This window comes from Trachurus japonicus, chromosome 7, assembly GCF_045865225.1.
Source record: "Trachurus japonicus isolate A0001 chromosome 7, Traja_1.0".
Lineage (NCBI taxonomy): Eukaryota > Metazoa > Chordata > Actinopteri > Carangiformes > Carangidae > Trachurus > Trachurus japonicus.
This window is the reverse complement of record NC_140913.1, coordinates 34,241,561-34,265,292: the sequence shown is the minus strand read 5'-3', so window position 1 is coordinate 34,265,292 and position 23,732 is coordinate 34,241,561. Positions and strand designations below refer to the sequence as shown.

General features: G+C 40.7%; 1 protein-coding gene across 3 annotated transcripts in view; it reads right to left on the bottom strand.

Annotated features, from left to right (window-relative positions):
- Positions 1 to 772: 772 nt before the first annotated feature.
- The window catches only part of agap2 (ArfGAP with GTPase domain, ankyrin repeat and PH domain 2), a 53,052-nt gene continuing 30,092 nt past the window's right edge, over positions 773 to 23,732 (bottom strand). The window contains exons 6-19 of one of the 3 annotated variants that reach the window (XM_085782952.1): positions 22,296 to 22,430; positions 21,227 to 21,345; positions 19,697 to 19,849; positions 19,448 to 19,522; positions 17,557 to 17,661; positions 14,533 to 14,719; positions 13,205 to 13,330; positions 11,897 to 12,031; positions 11,577 to 11,636; positions 10,468 to 10,619; positions 8,174 to 8,264; positions 7,200 to 7,422; positions 3,305 to 3,584; positions 773 to 2,009 (exon numbers count right to left, since the gene is read on the bottom strand). In XM_085782952.1, the coding sequence (XP_085639078.1) occupies positions 1,791 to 2,009; positions 3,305 to 3,584; positions 7,200 to 7,422; positions 8,174 to 8,264; positions 10,468 to 10,619; positions 11,577 to 11,636; positions 11,897 to 12,031; positions 13,205 to 13,330; positions 14,533 to 14,719; positions 17,557 to 17,661; positions 19,448 to 19,522; positions 19,697 to 19,849; positions 21,227 to 21,345; positions 22,296 to 22,430 (2,060 nt within the window). In that variant the 3' untranslated portion in view covers positions 773 to 1,790. The remainder of the gene's footprint in view (positions 2,010 to 3,304; positions 3,585 to 7,199; positions 7,423 to 8,173; positions 8,265 to 10,467; positions 10,620 to 11,576; positions 11,637 to 11,896; positions 12,032 to 13,204; positions 13,331 to 14,532; positions 14,720 to 17,556; positions 17,662 to 19,447; positions 19,523 to 19,696; positions 19,850 to 21,226; positions 21,346 to 22,295; positions 22,431 to 23,732) is intronic. The other 2 variants (XM_085782953.1, XM_085782954.1) reach the window with 2 other exon arrangements.

Genomic DNA, 23,732 nt, shown 5'->3' with positions numbered 1-23,732 from the left:
GTTCTATCTATCTATCTATCTATTGTTCTATCTATCTATCCATCCATCTATGACAGTAACCTTTTCAGTAACACTTTACTTGACGCCTATCTCTATAACACATTATAACATACTTATGAGTTATAATGCAGTTATAGCAATGTATAACTGTAGTTATAAACACTCATACATGATCATAATGCTTTATAACAATAATCGTAACACACTATAAAGCATTTTATCATGACTTATAAGGTCAGGTATTATAATACGTTATAATTGTTAGTAACTCGCTGACGATGCCCACATCGATAATGCATTATAAATATAGTTATAATTGGCTTAGAAACGTGTATAACTATCATTATAAACACTCAAATTATTATAAGGCTTTATAACAATAAACATAACACATCATAACTGCATTTATAATGTATTATAATAGAGTTATAATGCTCTATAATGTGTTATGCTTATTGTTATAAAGCCTTATGGTAATTTCAAAGGTCAAACAGAGCATGTAGTTTTCTGTATGGCTTAAAAATAAGACTTTTAATATTTGTGTCAAGAACAAGTTTCAAACAAATTTCCATCCTTTGCTTTATTTATTTATTTATTTATTTATGGAACATCAGCCCTCTGTCCTCTGAGGAACGGCAGAATAAAACAGACAGACCAATATGATAATGCTAATTAAAAAAAAGTTTATTTATTCCGGTTTCCATTTGTTTTTGCTCATGTTGGATTCACACGAGCCACAGAGTGTGTGTGTGTGTGTGTGTGTGTGTGTGTGTGTGTGTGTGTGTGTGTGTGTGCGTCGCAGTGACACACACACACTGTGAGCTCTTCATACTTCACTGTAAACTCATGGATGGACTTCACACAGTAACAGTAATATGACGTATGAATGACTCCTCCTCCTCATGTCCACATCTGTCCACATCATCTGTCCACATCTGTCCACATCTGTCCTCGTGTGACATGTCGTCGGATAAGAAATTATAAAAGACAATGAAAAAACAAACTGGACATATTTTCAAAACTACCAGTAAGAAATCATTTACAAAAATTGAGAGATTTTGAATTTTTCAGTTGTGTCTTCGTTACAGTTGAACATTAAGTTTGTAGTATAGTAGGTACATTTACAGTATAATAAAACGTCATATCTTCCACCTGTTGAGAGTTAACACTGACATATTTCATTTTCCAAACCATTCATTTTTCTATTCTAAGCAGAATTATCTCAGCTGATTGGTTTATACTGCTGCGACGGGCACACAGAACTAACAACATGACATGTGGAGGTTTAGGGTTCCTTCTTATTAAAGCCAAAAGGAAAAAATAAAACTGCTGTTTTTTTTTGGTCCAGTCACAACAAATCAGATTGAAAGCACCAGCAGCCTGATGAGATTTATAACTCCTCCGCTCCGTCGCCTCCTCACTCACTCACTCACTCACTCACTTTGTTGCTTTTCATGATCAGAGCTGAATTATTGCACTTCTCCTGCAGGAAGTGAAACAAGAGACGGCGATAAGACCGAGCGTCTGCGCTAAGATTACAGAGAGGACGGACGGACGGCGGCGGCTACAGAGTTCTACTGTACTTGAGTCGTTTTTTGTTTTTTTTTTAAAATGAGATCGACAACAACACGGCGTCTCAGCAATATAGTATCTGTCATCAACAAATCGAATGGATATTGCTTTTTAAGTTGTTTGATATGTTGTTCAGTCTTCAGAAGCATTTTAATGATACAGTCACTGTCAACGTTTCCTTATGGTGCACCGTCACCGTCACCGTCACCGCGGCGACGCTACGACACACGCTTCCTGGAGCTGGTGCGGCCCAGACTGGCGGTGCTGGAGCGGCGAGCCAGGATGGGCGTGGCGGCGGCGGCGGCGGCGGTGGGGGAGAGCTCGTTGGGACAGCCGTGCTGCTGCAGGATGTCCATGCAGCCTTTACTGCCGTTCTTCCTCGCCATCATCATGGCCGTCTGGCCCAAGCCGTCCTTCGCCTTCACATCGATGCCGTACTGAGGAGGAAGCACAGAATTATTATTATTATTATTGTTGTGAGAGGAACAAACTGAGCTGCTGCTAAATTATCAGTTCATCTTGTCTTTAAAGGGATAGTTCAACATTTTGTCAAATTGGCCCATTGCCATAATAATCCCTATAGTCATAGCAGTAGGTTCGTTACCTTTAATTGTCGGTGCAAGCTATTTTTAGAACGGCGGAGCAGAGCCGTGAGCTGCTCAGAGCTACGCTACGAACGGAGGCTCATTATGGGATTTCTTGGTTTCCCTCATCAAACTCATCAAATACACAATCCAACAACTCCACAACGCTCTGGTGGACAAGTTGTGACCTGCACATTCACCACGCTATGAGATAATGCGGGGCAGCCCGCATCATGAAGGACATTCACCATCCCCACAACAGACTCTTTGCGTGGCTGCCCTCAGGCAGACGCTTGCGCTCCCTCCAAGCCAGGACCGAAAGGCTGAAAAAGAGCTTTTTCCCACAGGCAATGAGGCTTATGAACATGCCATGATTTTAAGGACTCTTATGGGCTTCCCTATTTATTATATTTATTTTTATCTTAGTTTATTTATTACTGAGAACGATGTCTTTATAATTGTTTTATTTTAAAATGTATGTGTGTGTGTGTGTGAGAGTGAGGGTATGTGAGGGTATGATATATATATATTTTTAATCTACTTTTGTGTGTTTCATTGGTACCGTCGAGAGCTTGGCTTTTTTGCATTTCACTGCACTGTTTTTTAACCTTGGTTTTAGCTTTGCATGTGACCAATAAACTTATCTATCTATCTAATAACACAACGTTACCAGACAGAGTTGTTTTAGAGGTAAATGCAGAGACTGCTTGATGAAAAACTGTCCCTGAAGGCGCATCAGCGGTTTTGCATGAATTTCCCTCTAAAACAACTCTGTCTGGTAACGTTGTGTTATTATCTCATAGCGTGGTGAATGTGCAGGTCACAACTTGTCCACCAGAGCGTTGTGGAGTTGTTGGATTGTGTATTTGATGAGTTTGATGAGGGAAACCAAGAAATCCCATGAGCCTCCGTAGCGTAGCTCTGAGCAGCTCACGGCTCTGCTCCGCCGTTCTAAAAATAGCTTGCACCGACAATTAAAGGTAACGAACCTACTGCTGTGACTATAGGGATTATGGCAATGGGCCAGTTTGACAAAATGTTGAACTATCCCTTTAACAAATGAGTCAGAGTGAAGCGTCTCCTGGTTCTTGTATTAATTAAAGCTTCATCTTTATATTACTGTAACAGTGAGACGGAGGAGAACTCACCCAGACCAGCAGCTGCGTCATGACCACGTCTCCCAGCTGACAGGCGGCGTGCAGCGCCGTGCGAGGAGGCAGCGAGGAGGAGGAGGAGGAGGAGGAAGAGGAGGAGGCGTTGATGAGCTCCTTGGAGCTGTGAGCCAGCAGCAGCAGCAGCCGGGGCAGATCTCTGTCCGTCACCGCCGTCAGCAGCCACGCCGCCATGCTGTCCTCCGGCCGCCGCACCAACGGCGGCACGAACGCCCGCTGCTCGTACTTAGCACGGATCCACGACTCACGCTCCTCCCTGTGTGGGAACACACACACACACACACAGTGGTCACACATAATACATGATAGTTCACATCCAACAGGTGGAACTGTGTTCATCTTATACACTATAGACCGAATCGCCTTGGTGTTTACATTCTACTTCCGGGTAGAAAACCAGCACGTAATTTGAATGAGAACTAGAGATGGGATTCATGGCTCTTTGAGGGGAGCCGGATCTTGGTGAGCCGTTCCTTTCAAAGAGCCGTTCAAAAAACTGGCTCATTTGACTGATTTAAAAAAAATATTTATTAAGTTTTAAGAAGCCAGCCTGGTGGTTACTCATTTTATCTTGGAAATAATGGGGTGAGATTTGGAACAAAATAATACAAAATTAGATATCCCACTAATATCTGAGTTTGCATGCCACTTACGTAGACAATGGAGCAGCTTCAATTGACTGTTATGAACACACAGAGATGTAAAAAAAAAAAAAAAAAAAAAAAGAATGGTTCCCAGCTGTGACTCGGTTCCCATCGTTCATGTTAACGAGCCGTTCAATAGAATCGGTTCGTTCGTGAACGTCACAACACTAATGAGAACAGTAGTAACGAACGAGAGTTTAGCTATATATCATATTTTTCACGCCCTATCATCGTTTAGACAAATCTGAAATGTTTGAAGAAACATTACTATTTCTGTGTGTGTGTTTTGTGTTGCTATGTGCTGTATTTATTCAGTTTGGGGGAATCACGGTGTCTAGAAAGCATCAGTGGCTCAGCTGACAGGGACAGCTAACGGTAGCTAAGCTAACGGCGGCAGCTAAGCTAACATCAGGACGTCAGCTGTTAAAACCCTCCCGTTGTCGGACACGACATGAAACTACTCCAGTTAGCTCAGTCATGTTGTAACTCAGATATCCGCTGGAGATTTTTTTTTTTTATGGACCGTTTATTGAGTCACTGAGTTATTAAAGTTAAACAGGTCACGGTTAGCCCGGCTAATCTATGATAACCATGACTAATTACAAAAATGTGCACACGTAAATAGTAATGTTTGTCCAATCATTGGTTTTATAGATTTTACAAACATCAGATTAGTCTAAACTAGTGTTGTGACGTTCACGAACGAACCGATTCTATTGAACGGCTCGTTAACATGAACGATGGGAACCGAGTCACAGCTGGGAACCATTCTTTTTTTTTTTTTTTTTTTTTTTTACATCTCTGTGTGTTCATAACAGTCAATTGAAGCTGCTCCATTGTCTACGTAAGTGGCATGCAAACTCAGATATTAGTGGGATATCTAATTTTGTATTATTTTGTTCCAAATCTCACCCCATTATTTCCAAGATAAAATGAGTAACCACCAGGCTGGCTTCTTAAAACTTAATAAATATTTTTTTTAAATCAGTCAAATGAGCCAGTTTTTTGAACGGCTCTTTGAAAGGAACGGCTCACCAAGATCCGGCTCCCCTCAAAGAGCCATGAATCCCATCTCTAGTCTAAACGGTGATATACTGTAGTGACATGAAAATTAGATATATATAGCGAAACTCTCGTCCGTCACTATTGTTCTCATGCTGGTTTTCTACCCGAAGTAGTTGTAAACAACAAGACGATTCGTCCTATTGTCGTTCCTCTCCGCCATTTTACAGTAATAAGTTTTGTCCCATTAGAAATACATTGGAACAGTCTTCAAACTCTGAAACTACTGGTCCTACTTTGAACCTCATTTGCTTCCACATACTTTCACCCACAGACTTCATTCAAATTCTGAGTTGTAGACAAACTTCTAATGTATTCAACCTGTGTACAACTTTTCCATATCTTGTACCGTTTTTGAGATAAATCTTTTAAAAGTACATTGTGCATTCCTGACAAATTTCACACTTTTCAATGAGTGTGTATGGCGTTGGGTCAGAGTAGGTGACATCATCATCAGAGTGCAGGAGAGCCAAAAAAGTGACTGAAACTTTTCTTCTGAAACTGTCACCAAAGCTACAAATGACACTCTACACTCATGATTTTGGAAACAGTTTATAGCCACACTTGTCTTCTGGCTAACAATCTGGTCAAAAATGCACAGAGACTTAGAGAATAATTTTAAATATTTTTTAAATGCAGCTAGGGAGCTCTCTGCTCTCATTCACCCTAGTTCATTTTTTTTCAGAGCCGAGCAGCATCTATCTATCTATCTATCTATCTATCTATCTATCTATCTATCTATCTATCTATCTATCTATCTATCTATCTATCTATCTATCTATCTATCTATCTATCTATCTATCTATCTATCTATCTATCATCTTATTTAAATATTTAGCATTTGTTTATTTTGTATTTAAGAATGTATTAATTCGTTTATATTATATATTATTTCATGCTCAGTGACAAATGAAGGACTTTATAGATGTTTTATATTCCTCTCTTAATTAATTTGCATAATCGTATTCTATAAAACTTGATTGCAGCTATATAAGTAGTGCACCTCCCCAGAGCTCATTAAATATTCATATGTTTACAGTTAAAGGGACAACGAGGAGTTTTGGAAAGCGAAGTGTTTTCACACTACATTTATGAGCCTCCGCACACCGTGAAATTCTTTGACCGGCGCAAGACAAACTCATGTTTTCATTCATCAAGAATTAAAGTCAGAGGTTGGAAGACGATCACATACCGTCGTAGTTTCGACCATAAACGGCGATTCGGCGGCGTTATTCTCATGACTCGCCACGAAACCGAAAGTAAAGAAACGCTGGTCGGCTCGCCCAGCATTTCCACCACCACTAATAATAACCATAGAGACAAAACGATATATTTATCGAAAATGGGCCCATTAACAAGTGGTAACGTAGATTCATCCACATTAATATGAGACCTTTTTATTGTCGCATAATTTTTCGTTCTGTCGATAGAGAAACTCCTCGTTGTCCCTTTAAATATTCATATGCTTACAGTTAAAGTTGTACTTGATAAAAACATTCATTAAAGGGACAACGAGGAGTTTCTATTTGGTTATAAAAAAGTCTCATATTAATGTGGATGAATCTCCGCTACCCACACTTGTTAATGGGCCCATTTAGATAAATATATCGTTTTGTCTCTATTGTTATTTTGTTATTATTAGTGGTGGTGGAAATGCTGGGTGAGCCGACCAGTGTTTCCTTCCCAAGGTCAAGGTCAAGGTCAAGGTTTCTTTATTAATACCCGCTGGCAGACAGGCACTCAGCAATCCCAGTATAAAAAACAGCCACACACAGACATCTTTACTTTCGGTTTCGTGGCGAGTCATGGGAATAATGCCGCCGAATCACCGTTTATGGTCGGAACTACGACGGTATGTGATCGTCTTCCAACCTCTGACTTTAATTCTTGATGAATGAAAACATGAGTCCGTCTTGCGCCGGTCAAAGAATTTCACGGTGCCGGAGGCTCATAAATGTAGTGTGAAAACGCTTCGCTTTTCCAAAACTCCTCGTTGTCCCTTTAACACATTACAGTCATTAAAGTTCATATGCAGGTTGTGAATGATAAAATGATCAATGTTCACTATGACACTATGACACTATGACTGCAGGTTTCACTGTGCTGAGCTGCAGAAACCTGAAGCCAGTCGACCTGTGCTCCGTTAGCGAGGAGCCTGAACGCACCGTGTGGCGCTGGGCGTGGGCTTGGTCCGGCCCTGCGTGCAGCTCTCCCAGATGCTGTTGGCCGTGTGGTTGCCGATGGCGGCCAGCACCTGCGTGAGCTCGCCGGGCCAGTCGTCCAGGTCCAGGGACCGGACCCGCGACAGGTGAGTCCCCAGGTTCCTGTGGATCCCCGAGCACTCGATGCAGATCAGAGCGCCGAGGTTCAGACTGGCCCAGGTGGGGTCTGCAGGGGGGAGGAGGAGGGGTTTGGTCAATCAACAAAGCAACATAAAAAACAAACTTTAAATTTAACTGAAAAGGTAAAGGCTGAAGCTATGAGCTTGTAACGCTAACCCTCCTGGCAAGGCAAGGCAATTTTATTAGCCCATTTTTACCAACAGTTTATCTCAAAGGGCTTCACATGGCATCGTAACAACATCCTCTGTCCTTAGACCCTCACATCCACTGAGGAAAAACTCCATGGAAAACCCTTTTAACAGGGAAAAATCAATTTCTCAACAGTACTATGAAATTGACCATTGTTTCTAGGCTACTTCTAGACATTATGATGCAATTAATTCTTATTTCTTGAAATTATCACATAATTAACAGCCTGTAAATTAAAGGGTTACTAAACCCTGCGTAATTACAAAAAAAGCCTTAATTGTTGTTGTTGCATTTCAAATTGTTGGTGCATATCGCTCTTGCAGTTTATTTAAAACCAGAAATAACAAAAAGCTGAAGATGCGATTACAGTAAATGCATTACTTATTGGTTTATCTTAGATGACATCCAGTATCTCACTCAGTACTATAGCACTAATATTCAGTGTAAATCAACTTTTAGCTGAATTTCAGATTAAAAACCATAGACGGGTAAAAAACCTGCCAGGCTATGGATGATGACGATATTTCATAATGACAGATAAGAAAATGAAATAAGTGTGTAGTAGGTGTGTAAATCAATAATCAATAATCAGAGAGAGCAGGACTCACTGGGAGCTTCACAGTCGACACACAGGCCGTTCCCCTTGGCGTTACGAATGGCCTGAAGAGCCACAGCCTCACTCTGACTGCTGCGACGGGCCTGAACAACACACACAACACACACGGAAACCGCCACGTACACAGATCAACAGTCAATTCAACATCTCGGTCTCTGTTAAACGACGTCACAAACTGGGTTTCCATCCAAATGTATCGAATTTAAGAGCAGATTTTGTAAAAATGCGCAAAAAGCAAATGTGAATTTATGCCCGTTTCCATTCGTTATTGTTTTGCGATTATTGGGAGAGGAGGAGTGCGGCGTGAGATTACGTCATAAGGGAGCGTGAATGTATCCATGACAACAGTTTGACAGTGCGTTTGTGTTGCGGTGTGCAGAGACGGGAGCTGGGAAACCACGTCGTTCTCCATTTGTTTGGGAACGTCGGCGGGTGAAAGACTTTTGGGAAGTCTTCACCCACAAACTCTGGCTCAATTTGCAAAACCTGTTTCCGTAACAAAAAGTCACATTTTCCTTTTATCGATACGCTGACAAATCCACCCCCCCCCCCCCCCTCCCCAAGCGTAAAAACTGTTTTGCGAATTTACTGCCTTTTTTTTCGAATTTCTGGCGTTTCCATCCAAGTATTTATCCACAATTTTTGAAAATGCGAATAAGAAAATGTGGATGGAAACGCAACTACAGTTATTGATTGATTGATCACTGTCACACTGTGTCATGTGCAGTGATGGGAACAACAGCGTTATAAATAAACAACCTTACTAACAGCACTACTTTTTACAGTAACAAGAAATCCAACAAAAAGGTTTTACAGTTATAACACGTTACCGTTACTGACAATAAAATGCTGTTACATGACTCAAGAAGTCCTGTCACTAAATACTGTAACAATTCACCTGTTAAAGTTAAAGTTATACGTTATATACACATTAGTTTTCAGTTCATCAAACTAGATCCTCTGTTCTGGCCTCTAGTGTGAAATAATAAACATCAAAGTTAAATGTCACCAGAATCGAACCAGACATGAAACATTTGCACAAACTTCCTCTCTCCATTAATTATGACTTCCTCCTCTCACACAGAACACGTCAGTGTTGAACTGGTAATGGAAACACCTAGATTTAGAAAAACCTCTTGAATATATCGCCGACTCACAGGAAGAAGCAGAATTCACACTTCTTAATTTAGTGTTGTGCAAAATGTCGTCAGGCAGATCTGTAATAAAACCTGTTGAAGAGTCTTTTTCAGAAATAAGTTGGTGACTTTCTATGATTTTTGTACTGCTGCTATTTATTTTCATTTTATTTTTATCTGCTTGTATTTTTATATTTGTCCTATTTGTCCTTTTATGGTCTCATTTGTCTCTTAGTGACTGTCTGTCTGGTGGATTGTCTGAGAACTGACAATAAAGTATTTTAAGTTCTGACTCTAATCTAAGTTCTGCAGGAGCTGGTTGAGAAAATGAAAGTGTGATGTTTGGGAGGTTTTCTAGTCCTTGGATCGGTCTTGGTCTTGTCTCGGTCTCAGCCGAACCATCTGAACAACTTGGTGTCACCATGACAACAGTGGGAGGAGACTTCAGCAGGTTCTGTGCTGTGTTCTGTTCAATCCAAACTTTGTTTACATTAAAGTGATATATCACACTTTTTAACATTTCCATCTCTTTGAACTAACCAAAACCAGCTCTATTTTTTAGAGGATTTTAGTTTGAGTTACGGCGTTTCCATCATAATTTTCTGATGCGATACTTCTAGATGCATCTAAACACTAGGGGTGGGAATCTTTTATTATCTCGTGATTCGATTTGGCTACGATTCGATTCAAAATCAATTTTCGATTCAAAACGATTTGATTCCTAATGATTTCTGCTTCAGTCTGTCGGTGTGAAAGGATCCTCATGATCTACTCCAGTCTGCTTTACAAGACAGAATGACTACAGTGTCTTTTTCACATTTATTGAGTTTTAAACATTTATCCATGCTTAGATGGAATTGTTGAAACTGTTACATAAAAGCAATGTCACATATTGCTTAAGTAACAAAATTAAAAGCGCCTCTAAAATAGTGCAGTTAAACATGCTGCCTTTTAAATTCGAAAGAAATGGATTTTGTTTTATTTTTTTATTTTTTTAAATCGATTTTGGGACATTTTATATCGATTCTGAATCGTATTAAATAAGAATTGCGATTCTTATGTGAATCGATTTTTTGGCACACCCCTACTAAACACGCTGATGGAAACATGGCTAGTGATGGTCTTGGACTCTGTCTTTGGTGTTTCCTACCTTGTTCCTGCCGCTCTCACACGACTGCAGACTGGCGAGGATCTGGCTCTCGATGGCCGACACCCACGAGTCCCTCTCCTCCTGGCTCTGGGCGTCGAAGTGCCACGTCTGTCCGGTGAAGGACACGATGATGAAGTCTGCGTTCTCCTCCTCTGCAGGAGAGAAGAACAACAGCTGGATTCAGACTCATTCACATTCACAGTGGGTTCAGTATAGACCGAATCGCCTTGTTGTTTACAACTACTTCCGGGTAGAAAACCAACACCTAATTTGAATGGGAACAGTATGAGTGAGAGTTTCATATTTTTCACGGCCTATCACCGTTTAGACAAATCTGAAATGATTGAAGAAACATTACTATTTCTGTGTGTGTTTTGTGTTGCTATGTGTTGTATTTATTCAGTTTGGAGGAATCACAGTGTCAAGAAAGCATCAGTGGTTCAGCTGACAGGGACAGCTAACGGTAGCTAAGCTAACGGCGGTAGCTAAGCTAACATCAGGACGTCAGCTGTTAAAACCCTCCCGTTGTCGGACACGACATGAAACTACTCCAGTTAGCTCAGTCATGTTGTAACTCAGATATCCGCTGGAGAAAATATTTTTTCATGGACCGTTTATTGAGTCACTGAGTTATTAAAGTTAAACAGGTAGCTAACCGTTAGCCCAGCTAATCTATGATAACCATGACTAATTACAAAAATGTGCACAGAAATAGTATGTTTGTCCAGTCATTGGTTTTATAAACTTAACAAACATCAGATTAGTCTAAACAGTGATATAGTGACATGAAAGATTTGATATATAGCGAAACTCTTGTCTGTCACTGTTGTTCTCATGCTGGTTTTCTACCCGGAAGTAGTTGTAAACGACAAGGCGATTTGTTCTATAAAAGGATGTTATGAATCCACAAAACAACAACAACAACAACAACAGAAAACAGAGGGAAGGTGAAAACAGAAAAGTCTTGTTAAACCAATGCAAACAAACACGTCAAATGAAGAAGAGCGTTATGGGATGTGAGGGAACAAGGGGAAAAACAGACAGAGGAGAGATATATTCAGTGTAAATCTGAGCAGAAGCTGACGGAGCTGCGTCCTCCTCTTTGTTACCTGTCTTATTAATGTTTCTCAAGCTACCAAAGCTCTTTAACTTCCACATTTTGCGTTTGGCTGCGGAGCGAGAGATAAGCAGAGGAAGAGGAAGAGGAAGAAGAGAAACAGAGAGAGAGACAAGTGCAAGTGTTAAGAAGAGGGTGTTAAAGAGACAAACACCTTCAGAGGCCGAGGATAAAAGGCATCAGAGCAGAACGGTGCCGGAGCAGCATGTAAATAACGTCTATTACACAACAGATCAGGCTGCTTCTAATAACAGTTTGAATAACTACCAATACTATTCATTCATCTTCTGCAGAGTGTGTACAGCGTTATACCTTCGGCCTGGCCCACCGCCGAGTCTCCTTTCTGGTTCATGCTCTTCTTCCTCCGGTTCTTCTTCCTGTCGCTCATGGGCGACGACTGACCCGGGTCTTTTCCAGCGAAGTGGCCGGCCGTGGCCTCCAGAGCGTCTGCAGCACAAACAGTCATTACATTACATTATGACAGACAGAGGAAGTGTTTTTGAATGGGTATACTGTTTTTTAGGTGGGTAAACTGTTCATACTTGTATCACATAGACCCCAAAATTGACACAAATTAGACCACGGACCCCCATTGGACACAATTTTGAAGCAGACACCAGAAATACACAAACAATCAATGTACGTTTAAATCAGGTGTACATTTTTTTGAAAGATTATAGAGAAATTTCTGGAAAGAAGAGGTAAGACTTTTTTTTTTTTAAATAAACAAAAAAGTTTAAGATTTTTTAAAAGAAAGTGGTAAAATTAAAAAAAAAAAGTTTTTTTAAAAAATTGAGAAAAACCTGGTAAAATTTCTCAAAGAATTATAGAAAAAGTGGTAAGATTTTGCAAAAAGATTGTAGAAAATTTCTCTCTCAAAAAAAGGGGCAAACAATAATACAAAAAGGGGTAAAAAAAAAAAAAAGTAAAAAAGAAAAATTGAGAAGAAACTGGTAAAATTTCTCAAAAAAATCTAGGAAAAGTGGTAAAATTTAAAAAAAAAAAAAAACTTTTTTTAAAAATTGAGAAAAGGGGTAAAGGGGTAAAGCGGCCGCCCCATGTAGAGGCTACAGTCCTCAACGCAGGCGTCCCCGGTTCGAATCCCACCAAAAAAATATACTTAAAAAAAAAAAAAATTCTCAAAAGAATTATAGAAAAAGCGAAAAGTGGTAAGATTTTGCAAAAAATTGTAGAAAATTTCTCAAACAATAATACAAAAAGGGGTAAAAAAAAAAAACAACAAGTAAAAAAGAAAAATTGAGAAGAAACTGGTAAAATTTCTCAAAAAAAATCTAGAAAAAGTGGTAAAATTTCTAAAAAAAAACAAACAAAATAAAAAGTCAAACAATAATTTAAAAAAGTGATAACATTTCTGAAAAAAAAAAGTTAAAAAATTCTAGGAAAAAGTGGTAAAATTTCTAGAAAAAGTTGTGGACCCCCTTGAACCCTGTCAACCCTCCCACTTTGAGAACCATTGACATTTACTTTAGTTAGATAGTTTTGTTGTACTGGGTATACTGAAGTATTTATGCATTTTCAGTGGGAATACTACTGGAGTAAACCTGAATATCACATAGACTGCACCACTGTGGTGGCGTGAGGCCGGCGGTTGATACGTACCGACGCTCTGAGCCTTGGTGGACAGCGAGGACGGGCAGCGCTGGAGGCCTCGGTCTCCGCCCTGAGGAGACAAAGCTCCGGACCGGTCGTCCACCACCGACAGCGTGGACGGACACAGCTGAGGGACTGAGAGAGGAGACACGGTGAGGACGATAGTGTCTTCTATCAACAGTTAAACGCTCATCGTGCTGTAAAGGTTTAGTTTTCTGCTGCTGATCCAGAGTCAGTGAATGCCTCCTGTCTGGAGCGTCACCACTTTTCTGTTAAAGCTCATGTAGTGTAATGTGGAGGACAGAGGGATTCTGGGTAATATGAGTTTGTCATGTTTGCCCCAAAAAATCTATAAAAATTTAAAGATAAAACTCTCCTCTTCTGTGTTGCTAACCCTCCTCTCCTCCATGTGCATTTGTTTTCAATCAGTTTTCAGATCAAGGTTATCATAGTTTAGTTCACTTGAAATAAGTAGAAAAATCTGCCAGTGAAAGCAAGTTGTTTTGTGCTTGTAATAAGAAAGAAAAACTTGCTCCACTATCAGATTTTTCTACTTATTTCAAGTGAAAATCAGCTTGAAAGAAGTAAAAAGTATCTGAAAACAAACTACCTTTTCATATGATGAGTCTTATTTTAAGTATAATGAGATTTGTTTTTACTAGAAATGACATATTAACTAGAAATAAGACAAATATTCTTGGTAGGATATTTGAGTTTTTGCAGTGTGTTCCCTCTTCACTCTTTTCATCTTTTAGCTCACTATTTATATTTCTTAATTTTCTCTTGTTGTAAGTGTAATTTTATAATTATGCATGTGACAAATAAAGAATCTGCACCAAACTGTGGATTGATCCAAAAGCTAAAACTAGTTCCTTTACATCTCTATCTATATTTTTGTTAGTGTGTGGGTGAGGTACACTGCAAAAACTCAAATATCTTACCAAGAATATTTGTCTTATTTCTAGTCAAAACAAATCTCATTATACTTAAAATAAGACTCATCACATTAAAAAGTAGCTTGTTTTTAGATACTTTTTACCTCTTTCAAACAGATTTTCACTTGAAATAAGTAGAAAAATCTGATAGTGGAGCAAGTTTTTCTTTCTTATTACAAGCACAAAAAACTTGCTTTCACTGGCAGATTTTTCTACTTATTTCAAGTGAAAACAAGTGAAAATTATCTAAAAACAAGTTAATTTTTAGGTGATGAGTCTTATTTTAAGTGGAAAGAGATTAGTTTTGACTAGAAATGAGACATTTTGACAAGAAAAAGGACAAATATTCTTGGAAAGACTTTGAGTTTTTGCAGTGTGTGTGTGTGTGATGTCGTACAGTACCTGTGCTGGTGCTGTCAGCCGCCGTTCCTCCTTTACTGAGCCCGTTGACTCCGGCTGCAGGGCCGGTGGCGGCGGCGGTGGGGGCGGGGCCGGCGGGCGCCACGGCTCTGGGAGGACGCTTCCCAGGAACTTTAACTGTGACACGGAGCAGGTCGATCTCCTTCCCGTTGGTGTTCTGGGTGTAATCCTGGAACCAACACAACACCACGTCAGACAAACTGAATCTCCTCTTCTCCTAAAATTAGTTTTGTTTTATCTTTATTTTGGAGCCGGGACGATGTCGGCTCTGACACTAAGCTGCTCTCTGCTGCTCTTCTACCTCCTGCTTTCAAATCCTCCACAGATTTTACTGGATCGGATTCAAGTCAGTGAACATACGGGTCATGTTTCTGTGTGTTGAGGGTGTAAAAGACATAAGCAATATATGGTTTTATTTACAATGCATAATCGTTAATATTATTATCATTAGTAGTAGGCTGATCATAATCATAATTCTATTTTTTTATTTCGAATGTTCATATTTGTTGTCATAACTACGGAGGTACAGTAACGGAAAACGGTAAACAGAACAGAGTACACAAAAAGGAAGAAGGAGTGTACTTTGTATATTAATGTAAATATTTTTGAGCGCCCCGTCAAAATGGCAACAAGGTATCATTTATTTAATCTTCTGATGTTGTAGTGATTGTGATTGTGTCGGTGATTTGTGTAATTCTATATTGATGTGTGTATATTTTGTCTTCAATGAACAGCTCTTACGGTGTTGATGGATGCTGACAAGGATGGAACGGTATTAACTCATTGAGTGCCGCGCTCCTTTCCAAAGTTTTAGTCAAGTGTACCAGCAATTTAGACCATTTTTGACTTTTTATGTAGAGCCATAGTGTATTCTATATTATTGCCACCAACACATACTGTGGCTCATTTGAAAGGTTCAACTTTATCCTTCAAATGGCCACAAACCGTTTGTTTCTACGTGCCTCTGTTCCTGAGAAAAGTCAAACTAAACATGGCTGGGTTTCACCAAAATCCCTCCTTTTTTTCTAGAAAAGGAGATAGAGCGTCTTTTATGAAAGGTGCGCTGTTTGTGTCTGTCGCTCTTCTGACACTCGCATTTCTGGATCAAAGGGCTCGTATAAGATAAATATACACAACAATTGTTGTTCTATTCACAAAACCACCATCGGGGGCGGGGGGGGCGCCACTAAACAGCAATAACACAGACGCACCGTGCCGTGTCACAGCCTCTCGCCGCGGAACGTGAGGCTCTGTCGGCCACCGCGGCTCGCGAACACCGGCCCCACCGGTGGTCGTGGTCCGTCTGTGGTACGGGTCGGTGGTGCCGGTCTGCTTTGACCCAGAGACCATCAGATTTTACCGCGGGAGGACTTTGGGGAGGACACGGTGTTGCTCCAGATGAAGACCGGGCGGGACTGTCGGCTGAGAGCTTCCTGTTTCTGCTCCGAGCAGCTGCAGCCTCGCGGGTGAGAGCGGAGCAGCAGCGGAGCAGCTGCTGCATCTGCATGCAGAACTCCGTTTGCAGAAGCTGAGTTATGATAAAAACTTCCAGTTCATGAGCTGTCATGTGACTTTGATCGTCATCTATTTCAGTTCTCCTCGTCGTAGAGTCCCCAAATTTACATATAATGTGTATTAAAGTGTCTATTTTCATAATTTAAAAAAAAAGCAAAAAACGAAAAATTACGTTTTTGGCACTCAACGCATGGGAACGAAAAACGAGAAATTACGTGGTTGGCACTCAATGAGTTAAAAGAGCAAAAATCTACCGACGTCTCATCAATACTTGTAAAGCAAAAACCATTGATTGACCGGGGACCGCTACAGAGGGTTTGGGAAACTGCTCTGCTGCTCTGGGATCAGTCAGAACACGGAGAAGAACAACATGATCCCTGGCTCTGATCGCAGCAGCCAGCGCCGGAGTTTGTAGAAGAAACTTAGATAAAGGTCGATTATCTCAACAGTAAAACGCAGACAAACTTTTTGATTCATGTCTCTGTTTCTCTTCAGTGATGCAGGAAACTCAGTGTCTGTTTAAGATGTTTCATCACTTTCATGTGTTCTGAGTTTAAAAATAAAATCAATTTCAAGCAAAAGTTTCAAAGCAATTTTAGTGTTAAAGGCAAATGATCCTGAACTGAAACGACTGAGGCTGGAAGTCACGGTGAATGTAAAGAGATGCAGATGTTTGTCTGAGCTGCAGATGTTTCTGTGTGTTGCAGATGTTTGTTCTGCTGCAGATGTTTCTGTGTGTTGCAGATGTTTCTGTGTGTTGCAGATGTTTCTCTGTGCTGCAGATGTTTGTGTGTTGCAGATGTTTCTGTGTGTTGCAGATGTTTCTCTGTGCTGCAGATGTTTGTCTGTTCTGCAGATGTTTGTGTGTTGCAGATGTTTCTGTGTGTTGCAGATGTTTGTCTGTTCTGCAGATGTTTCTGTGTGTTGCAGATGTTTCTGTGTGTTGCAGATGTTTGTCTGTTCTGCAGATGTTTCTGTGTGTTGCAGATGTTTCTGTGTGTTGCAGATGTTTGTCTGTTCTGCAGATGTTTGTCTGTTCTGCAGATGTTTGTGTGTTGCAGATGTTTCTGTGTGTTGCAGATGTTTCTGTGTGTTGCAGATGTTTGTCTGTTCTGCAGATGTTTGTCTGTTCTGCAGATGTTTCTGTGTGTTGCAGATGTTTGTCTGTTCTGCAGATGTTTGTCTGTTCTGCAGATGTTTGTGTGTTGCAGATGTTTCTGTGTGTTGCAGATGTTTGTCTGTTCTGCAGATGTTTCTGTGTGTTGCAGATGTTTGTCTGTGCTGCAGATGGTTGTCTGAACTGCAGATGTTTCTGTGTGTTGCAGATGTTTCTGCGTGTTGCAGATGTTTCTATGTGTTGCAGATGTTTTTGTGTGTTGCAGATGTTTCTATGTGTTGCAGATGTTTCTGTGTGTTGCAGATGTTTCTGTGTGCTGCAGATGTTTGTCTGTGCTGCAGATGTTTTACAGCTGTATATGGATCTTCTCTTACGCTGCAGCTGGAGTGGTAGGCCAGCGTGCCGTTGTTGGACAGCGTGACGTATTTCTTCTTCCACTCCTTGTTCAGAGAGCTTCCACTCCTCTTCCACAGGATGCTCTGTCAAAAAAAAGAAAAAAAAGAAAAACGACAACCAAGGTCGGTGAACTCGCAACAACACAACACATTTACATCCTCCTAAATTTAGAGTCGACACAACAGACACGATATCTTCAAAGAGGCAAATATCTGAAAGCTCTGCTCGGTATTAATAGAACACCCTGGAGAAAGGTTGAAAGGGATGAAACCAGAGAGTTCTGTTCTTGTGCTGCTTATGGAAGATGAAATACTGTAAATAGACCAGAGCGTTTGTGTCCCAGCTCCTCGTACCGCCGAGGAGGGAGTTGTGTGTCTGTTGTTGTTGAGCTGCGAGCAAACTGAAGCATGTAAACATCCACTCTATGTCTGGTTGTTGTCACACATGATCTTAGAGCTAATAGCTGGTTGTGATTTCAGGTTCCCTTAATGAGGACAGAGTTAGGAATGAAGAGCCGCTCCTACTTTGGGCCTTGGTGTCGGAGGATTTAAACAATCTCTCTCTGAACTATTAGTCACCAGCTGCACCTGTGACTCTTAGCTTTCAAATTGTGTTGCACTTAGGGTCTCTTTTATTGTATTAACTAGGGCTGGGACGATATGCTTTTCTACCGATTCGATTCTTCTACGATTTTTTGGATGGCGATTCGATTTAAATTGCGATTCTACGGGGCGGTGAGTGGCGCAGTGGTTAAGACAGCCGCCCCATGTAGAGGCTACAGTCCTCAACGCAGGCGTCCCCGGTTCGAGTCCCGTGTCGGGCAGACCTTTCCTGCATGTCATTCCCCCTCTCTCTGCCTCCCCCTTTCCTGTCTATCTCTACTATGGCTATCAAATAAAGGCATAAAAGCCAAAAAAATACTTAAAAAAAAAAAAAAATTGCGATTCTACGATATTGCAGATTCTCTCGATTTTTAGTCTGCATTTTTAATATTTATCTGCACACAAATACTGCAGGAGCCTATAAATGAACATACTCCATTATAAAGTGAACTTAAACCCTTTTCAAAACCTGTACTCTCTGTATGTAGATAAAGGCTAACACATGCACATTGCACAATATTTAAATAAAAAAAGATTTAAAAAAAAATAAAAAAAAGATAGATTTTTGAAAAAAAAAAATCGATTTAAAAATCGTCAAAAAAGATATCGCGATATTTATGTGAATCGATTTTTTCTCCCACCCCTATAAACTAGGGATGGGAACGACACGGGATTTGGAAAATCAACTGTCAAGGCCCATGTGTCGACTTCTTGTCGAATTGTCGTTCCTTTTTTTGTTTAACAGCAGCAGCAGATATGCGGGGGGGGGCTACACGTGCTTTTGTTGTTTAAAATATTTTATTTCATTAGGGGAAAAGTGGCACTTTCTGCTGTTTATTTGAAGAGGAAATATTGAAAGACAAAATGCAATTTACACATGGAAATCCCACAAGCCCCGCCAGCTCGACATGTCGACACTCTTATTTTTTTTGTCGAGGGGAGCATGTGTCGAATGTCGGTCATTTTGTCGACAAAAAGTCCCATCCCTATTATTACAGTAACTATCATTGTCTTTTTGCTACCTTGCTCTTGCTATGTATGTTCTCGCTTGTTTTGATTGATTGTTTTGTAATGCTGCTCTTCGGAAAAGAGAGTGTTGAATCTGATGCACAATATAAAAACATAATTGTTACTTTTACTTGTGTAATTTTTAACTGTGCAAACAAATCTAAATAAATCAATCTCAATGGATCCTTCCTGGATAAATAAAGGTTAAATAAAAAAATAAATTAAAAAAATTGTGTAGTTGTTGTAACATGAACTTCACCTGTTTGATGGGAACGCCCCGCGCGCTGCTCACGTCTCCTTTAGCTTCGGCTGCTTTCTTATCGGTGTCGCGGTTCTGAAACAGATTCAACAAACACACACACACAGAAACACACACACACAGGGTGTTGGTCACAGCAGCTGGAGGTGAGAGCGTCAGAGCGGAGCTGATGGAGCGATGTGATGATGATGGAGAGATGGAGAGAGGGATGGAGAGAGAGGAGGTGTGAGACACTGAACAGCCACTGACCTTGAAGAGCGACGGCCGTCGGGGAATGCCCTTCAGCCCCCGCGCGTTGACGCTGCCCCCCCCCTCGCCCGGCGCCGCCCGCAGCTCTCTGTGGCCGATCACCGGCGTGGAGGGGAGCGAGTAGGCGTAGCCGCTACCGGGGCCATTACTGGCCTGAGAGGAGGAGGAGGAGGAGGAGGAGGAGGGATGGAGGGATGGAGGTGTAAAGGAAGAGATGGAGAGAGTGAGAATGGGCTGAAAGATGAAACGGGTCAAACAGCTTCACAGAGACGATGGTGATGATGGACGGGATGAAGGTGATACTCAAAGGAAGTGGTGAACGCTTTTTACAATCAGATTTCACTGTGATAAATGGTTTAATCTCTATAATGCATGGATGGACTCTTCCTCCTCCTCTTCCTCTTTCTCCTCTTTCTCTTGCCACAGCTCAGAGTTTTACTTTGAAAATCTGGTCTCAATAAACATGTGTATTGTTTCCTGTGTGTTTGACTGAACTGAGCTGAATATTGCAGCAGTAAATCATTTTAACATCAAAAACGCAGCAAAAACAACTGGTTTCTGTTTTCATCTGGACTCAGTTCACATCTGTTTCTCTTCACTTGATGATTTAATTTAATGCATCTATGAACCATGTTAGATCCTGCAGACAGACTTTAAAGGAACAAACTGTCACTTTTACCACTAGCTACCTGGAGATACTTTACAGGTGAAGATTGATTTTAAAACCTGTGAAATCACAGGAGGATCTGATCTTTGTTCCTCCTCAATAATAGAAAAACACTTTTCATTTCTTCTCGTCTTTTTTTTAACTTAAAAACACAACTCTGCCCACAACGGTGCATCTTCCCCAGAATGAAGGAATAAATTAGCTCCATAAAATGCTTCTTTATAAAAGAAAAATAGATATTTATATAGAAAAACTGTTTTGATTTGTTTTTACTTAAAAACACTTTGTTTAATTGGATAAAAACAGAACCATATTACGCAGTCTCTGTTGATGACACTCAGAGAAGACTAAGATGATGAAGAAACCTTATATAATTTATATAAAGTAGGACTTCTGTGTTTCTGTCTTGTTTTTCTTTTCATTGGATATAAACTCAGTATTTATATTATTATATTATAATTAGGGACTGTTTTTAAAGCAGAAGTAAGCGATCCGGTGGTTTTGGCTAACTTCCTGTCAACAGATGGAGTTAGCAGTCCCCGCCCTCGTCCCTACGTCACCACATTCACGCGCATCCCTTGGCTGCACACACAGAGAGGACCGCCCCTTTATGCCGTTCTCTCTCCTCATTGGATAAAGGTTGTAGGATACAAGGAAAGTTTTCTCCTCGGCTTACAGCAGAGCAGAGTGACTGACAGACCCGTGTTTCAGACCAAACACTCTATAGAAGTGATTGCTGTCGGAAGATATAACTATTTAAGACTCATATTAACACATACATTCTGCTTACTGTACTTCTGCTTTAATACTAGCCTCTAAACGACGTCCCTGTGTGTAGCGGTGTATCGGTCGAGCTGTGTTACCTGTCCAGGTAGTGATGCTGACCCGGGGGTGGAGCCTCCAGAGTGACTGGGGGAGTTGGGCAGAGACTTGCAGGCCTGCAGCGCCGCCTGCTTCTTCTGAGCAACAATCTTCTGGGCGGCTGACAGACACAGAGACACAGAGCAGCAGCAGTTAGAGTTAAAGGGATACGCCAGCATTTTTTTTTCGTGTCTTGCCTCACTGCAGAGTCCATGACCAGCAGATAGACACCATCCTTTCGACTGTGTGTGCAGTAACAAGGGAGATAGGTAGTGTTAGCCTGCCTCCACCTAAAGTCGCTAATTAGCTTAGCTCAAACGCTGGAAGTGTATAGGTAGTGTTAGCCTGCCTCCTACCCGAAATCAGCAGTCAGAAGCTGATTTCATTTTAGCTCTAAACTCTGTAAATATATCACTTTATCCACATTTAAACATGTTTAGGCGAGAAAGTAGCCGTTTAGATCAGCAGTGTGTCGTTAATTTGTCTAAATACCAGCTGTTTACAATTTTGTTCGGACGAATTCGGCGCTATTCAAGCTAGCCGTTGTGACCAACGCACTTCCAGTTACTTTCGGACCGATCTCGTCCCGTTAGCGGCATTTGACCGCTCAAGATGCCTTACCGGAGAGTTTTGTCAGCTCTGAGACGAAGATCGGCCCGTCGGTTTCCGTTTAGAGTTGCTGAAGAGTTTCTCTGATGACTTTAGGTGGAGGCAGGCTAACACTACCTATACACTTCCAGCGTCTGAGCTAAGCTAATTAGCGACTTTAGGTGGAGGCAGGCTAACACTACCTATACACTTCCAGCGTCTGAGCTAAGCTAATTAGCGACTTTAGGTGGAGGCAGGCTAACACTACCTATACACTTCCAGCGTTTGAGCTAAGCTAATTACGGGCGATACGGCTCTATCTCCCTTGTTACTGCACGCACAGTCGAAAGGATGGTGTCTATCTGCTGGTCATGGACTCAGGAGTGAGGCAAGACATGGAAAAAAAAAATGTTGTCGTATCCCTTTAATGAAACCATCAGTTATGGGATGGAGAGTCTGTCGGTGTCCAGAGCCTGAACTCACCTTCTGAAAACACTCGCTCCACGTTGAAGCCGTAGGTGGCGCAGGTCTCGTAGAACAACGAGTGGCGCACGTCGATGCACAGCTGCCGCGCTCTCTGGTCCTCGATCACACGTGGGTTGGTGCTGTTGATCTTATCTGAAGAACAACAGAAGAATAATGATTAGAAAAAGTAAAGTAAAGCTAAATAAAAACCTTTATTGTCAGTGGAACTTTTCTGTCACGGCCAAATTCTAGTTCAATCCCTCAGTGGTGCGACGACGTAACAACAGCATCAACATGTAAACGAGACAAGTTAAAGATGATAGAGCATAAAAACCAAATAACTGTGCAATACGTATATTGCACAATTATTGTATGGATTATTCAGTTATTTGAATTATTGTTCACACTATAGACTCTGTAATAAAACATCAGACTGAAAGTTCTGCTTCCTTTACATCTTTATCTACAACATAAAAACTTTCAGATAAGGGTTTGTGTTGTTGTTACTTCCAGGTAATTAGATTCTCTTGTCAGTTTTGACTTTAATTAACATTTTCTAACTTGATATCACAAGGTCAGTTGATAAAGAGCCCGTTGTATCTATAACTAATTGAAGTTATTAAGAAACATATTGTTGCATGAAATAAACTGAAGTTATAACCTCTGTTTCTTTCTCATAAGCAAAACGTAACGAGCTGCAGGTCGTTAAGAGTCTCTTTCTGCCCGACGCGTCTCAGAGGAGTCGTATTCTTCTCTCTGATCAAAATGAAGACGATATGAAACATGATGAAGACGAGTTCGCACTTCAGACACTTATCACGCCCCGGAGCCGCCGGCCTCATAATGAGAAATAACTGAAGAGTTATTGTGAGTGTCAGCAGGACTGAGGGATGAAGCTTCACACTATTAAATCCACACATCCATTATCACACTGCTCATCCTCAGGGTCGCAGAAGGCTGGAACAATTAGACCGTAATGACGTAAAGTTAAAAAACAAGGAAGAAAAGGAAGCCGAGCTCATTTGCAAAGTGAGAATTTAAAGAGGTGGAGTAAACAGATTTTAGTATCGTTTAGATGAATCACATCTAGGGATGTCACGATTACTTGTTTTCACGATTAATCGCGGTATTAAACGCCACAATTAATTAATCGTAAAGATTCCTAAATACCGTTACTTTCACAAAAATTTGATGTTGGAACCGTATCGGCAGATGTGTGCAAAAATAAAGGTAAATGCACAGATACTGGTCCATTTATCTAACGCAACATTGAATTGGTAGGAATTTAAATGTTAGTGTGTCATTTTTAATTAAAAAGAAAGCAAAACAAAACAAAAAACGATTAAAATAAACACAAACATTTGGTAGAGATGACAATTTATGACCTGAATATTTCAAACATTTCCCTTGGGGATTAATAATTGGTCATAATATTAATAGATACTTAATATTTTG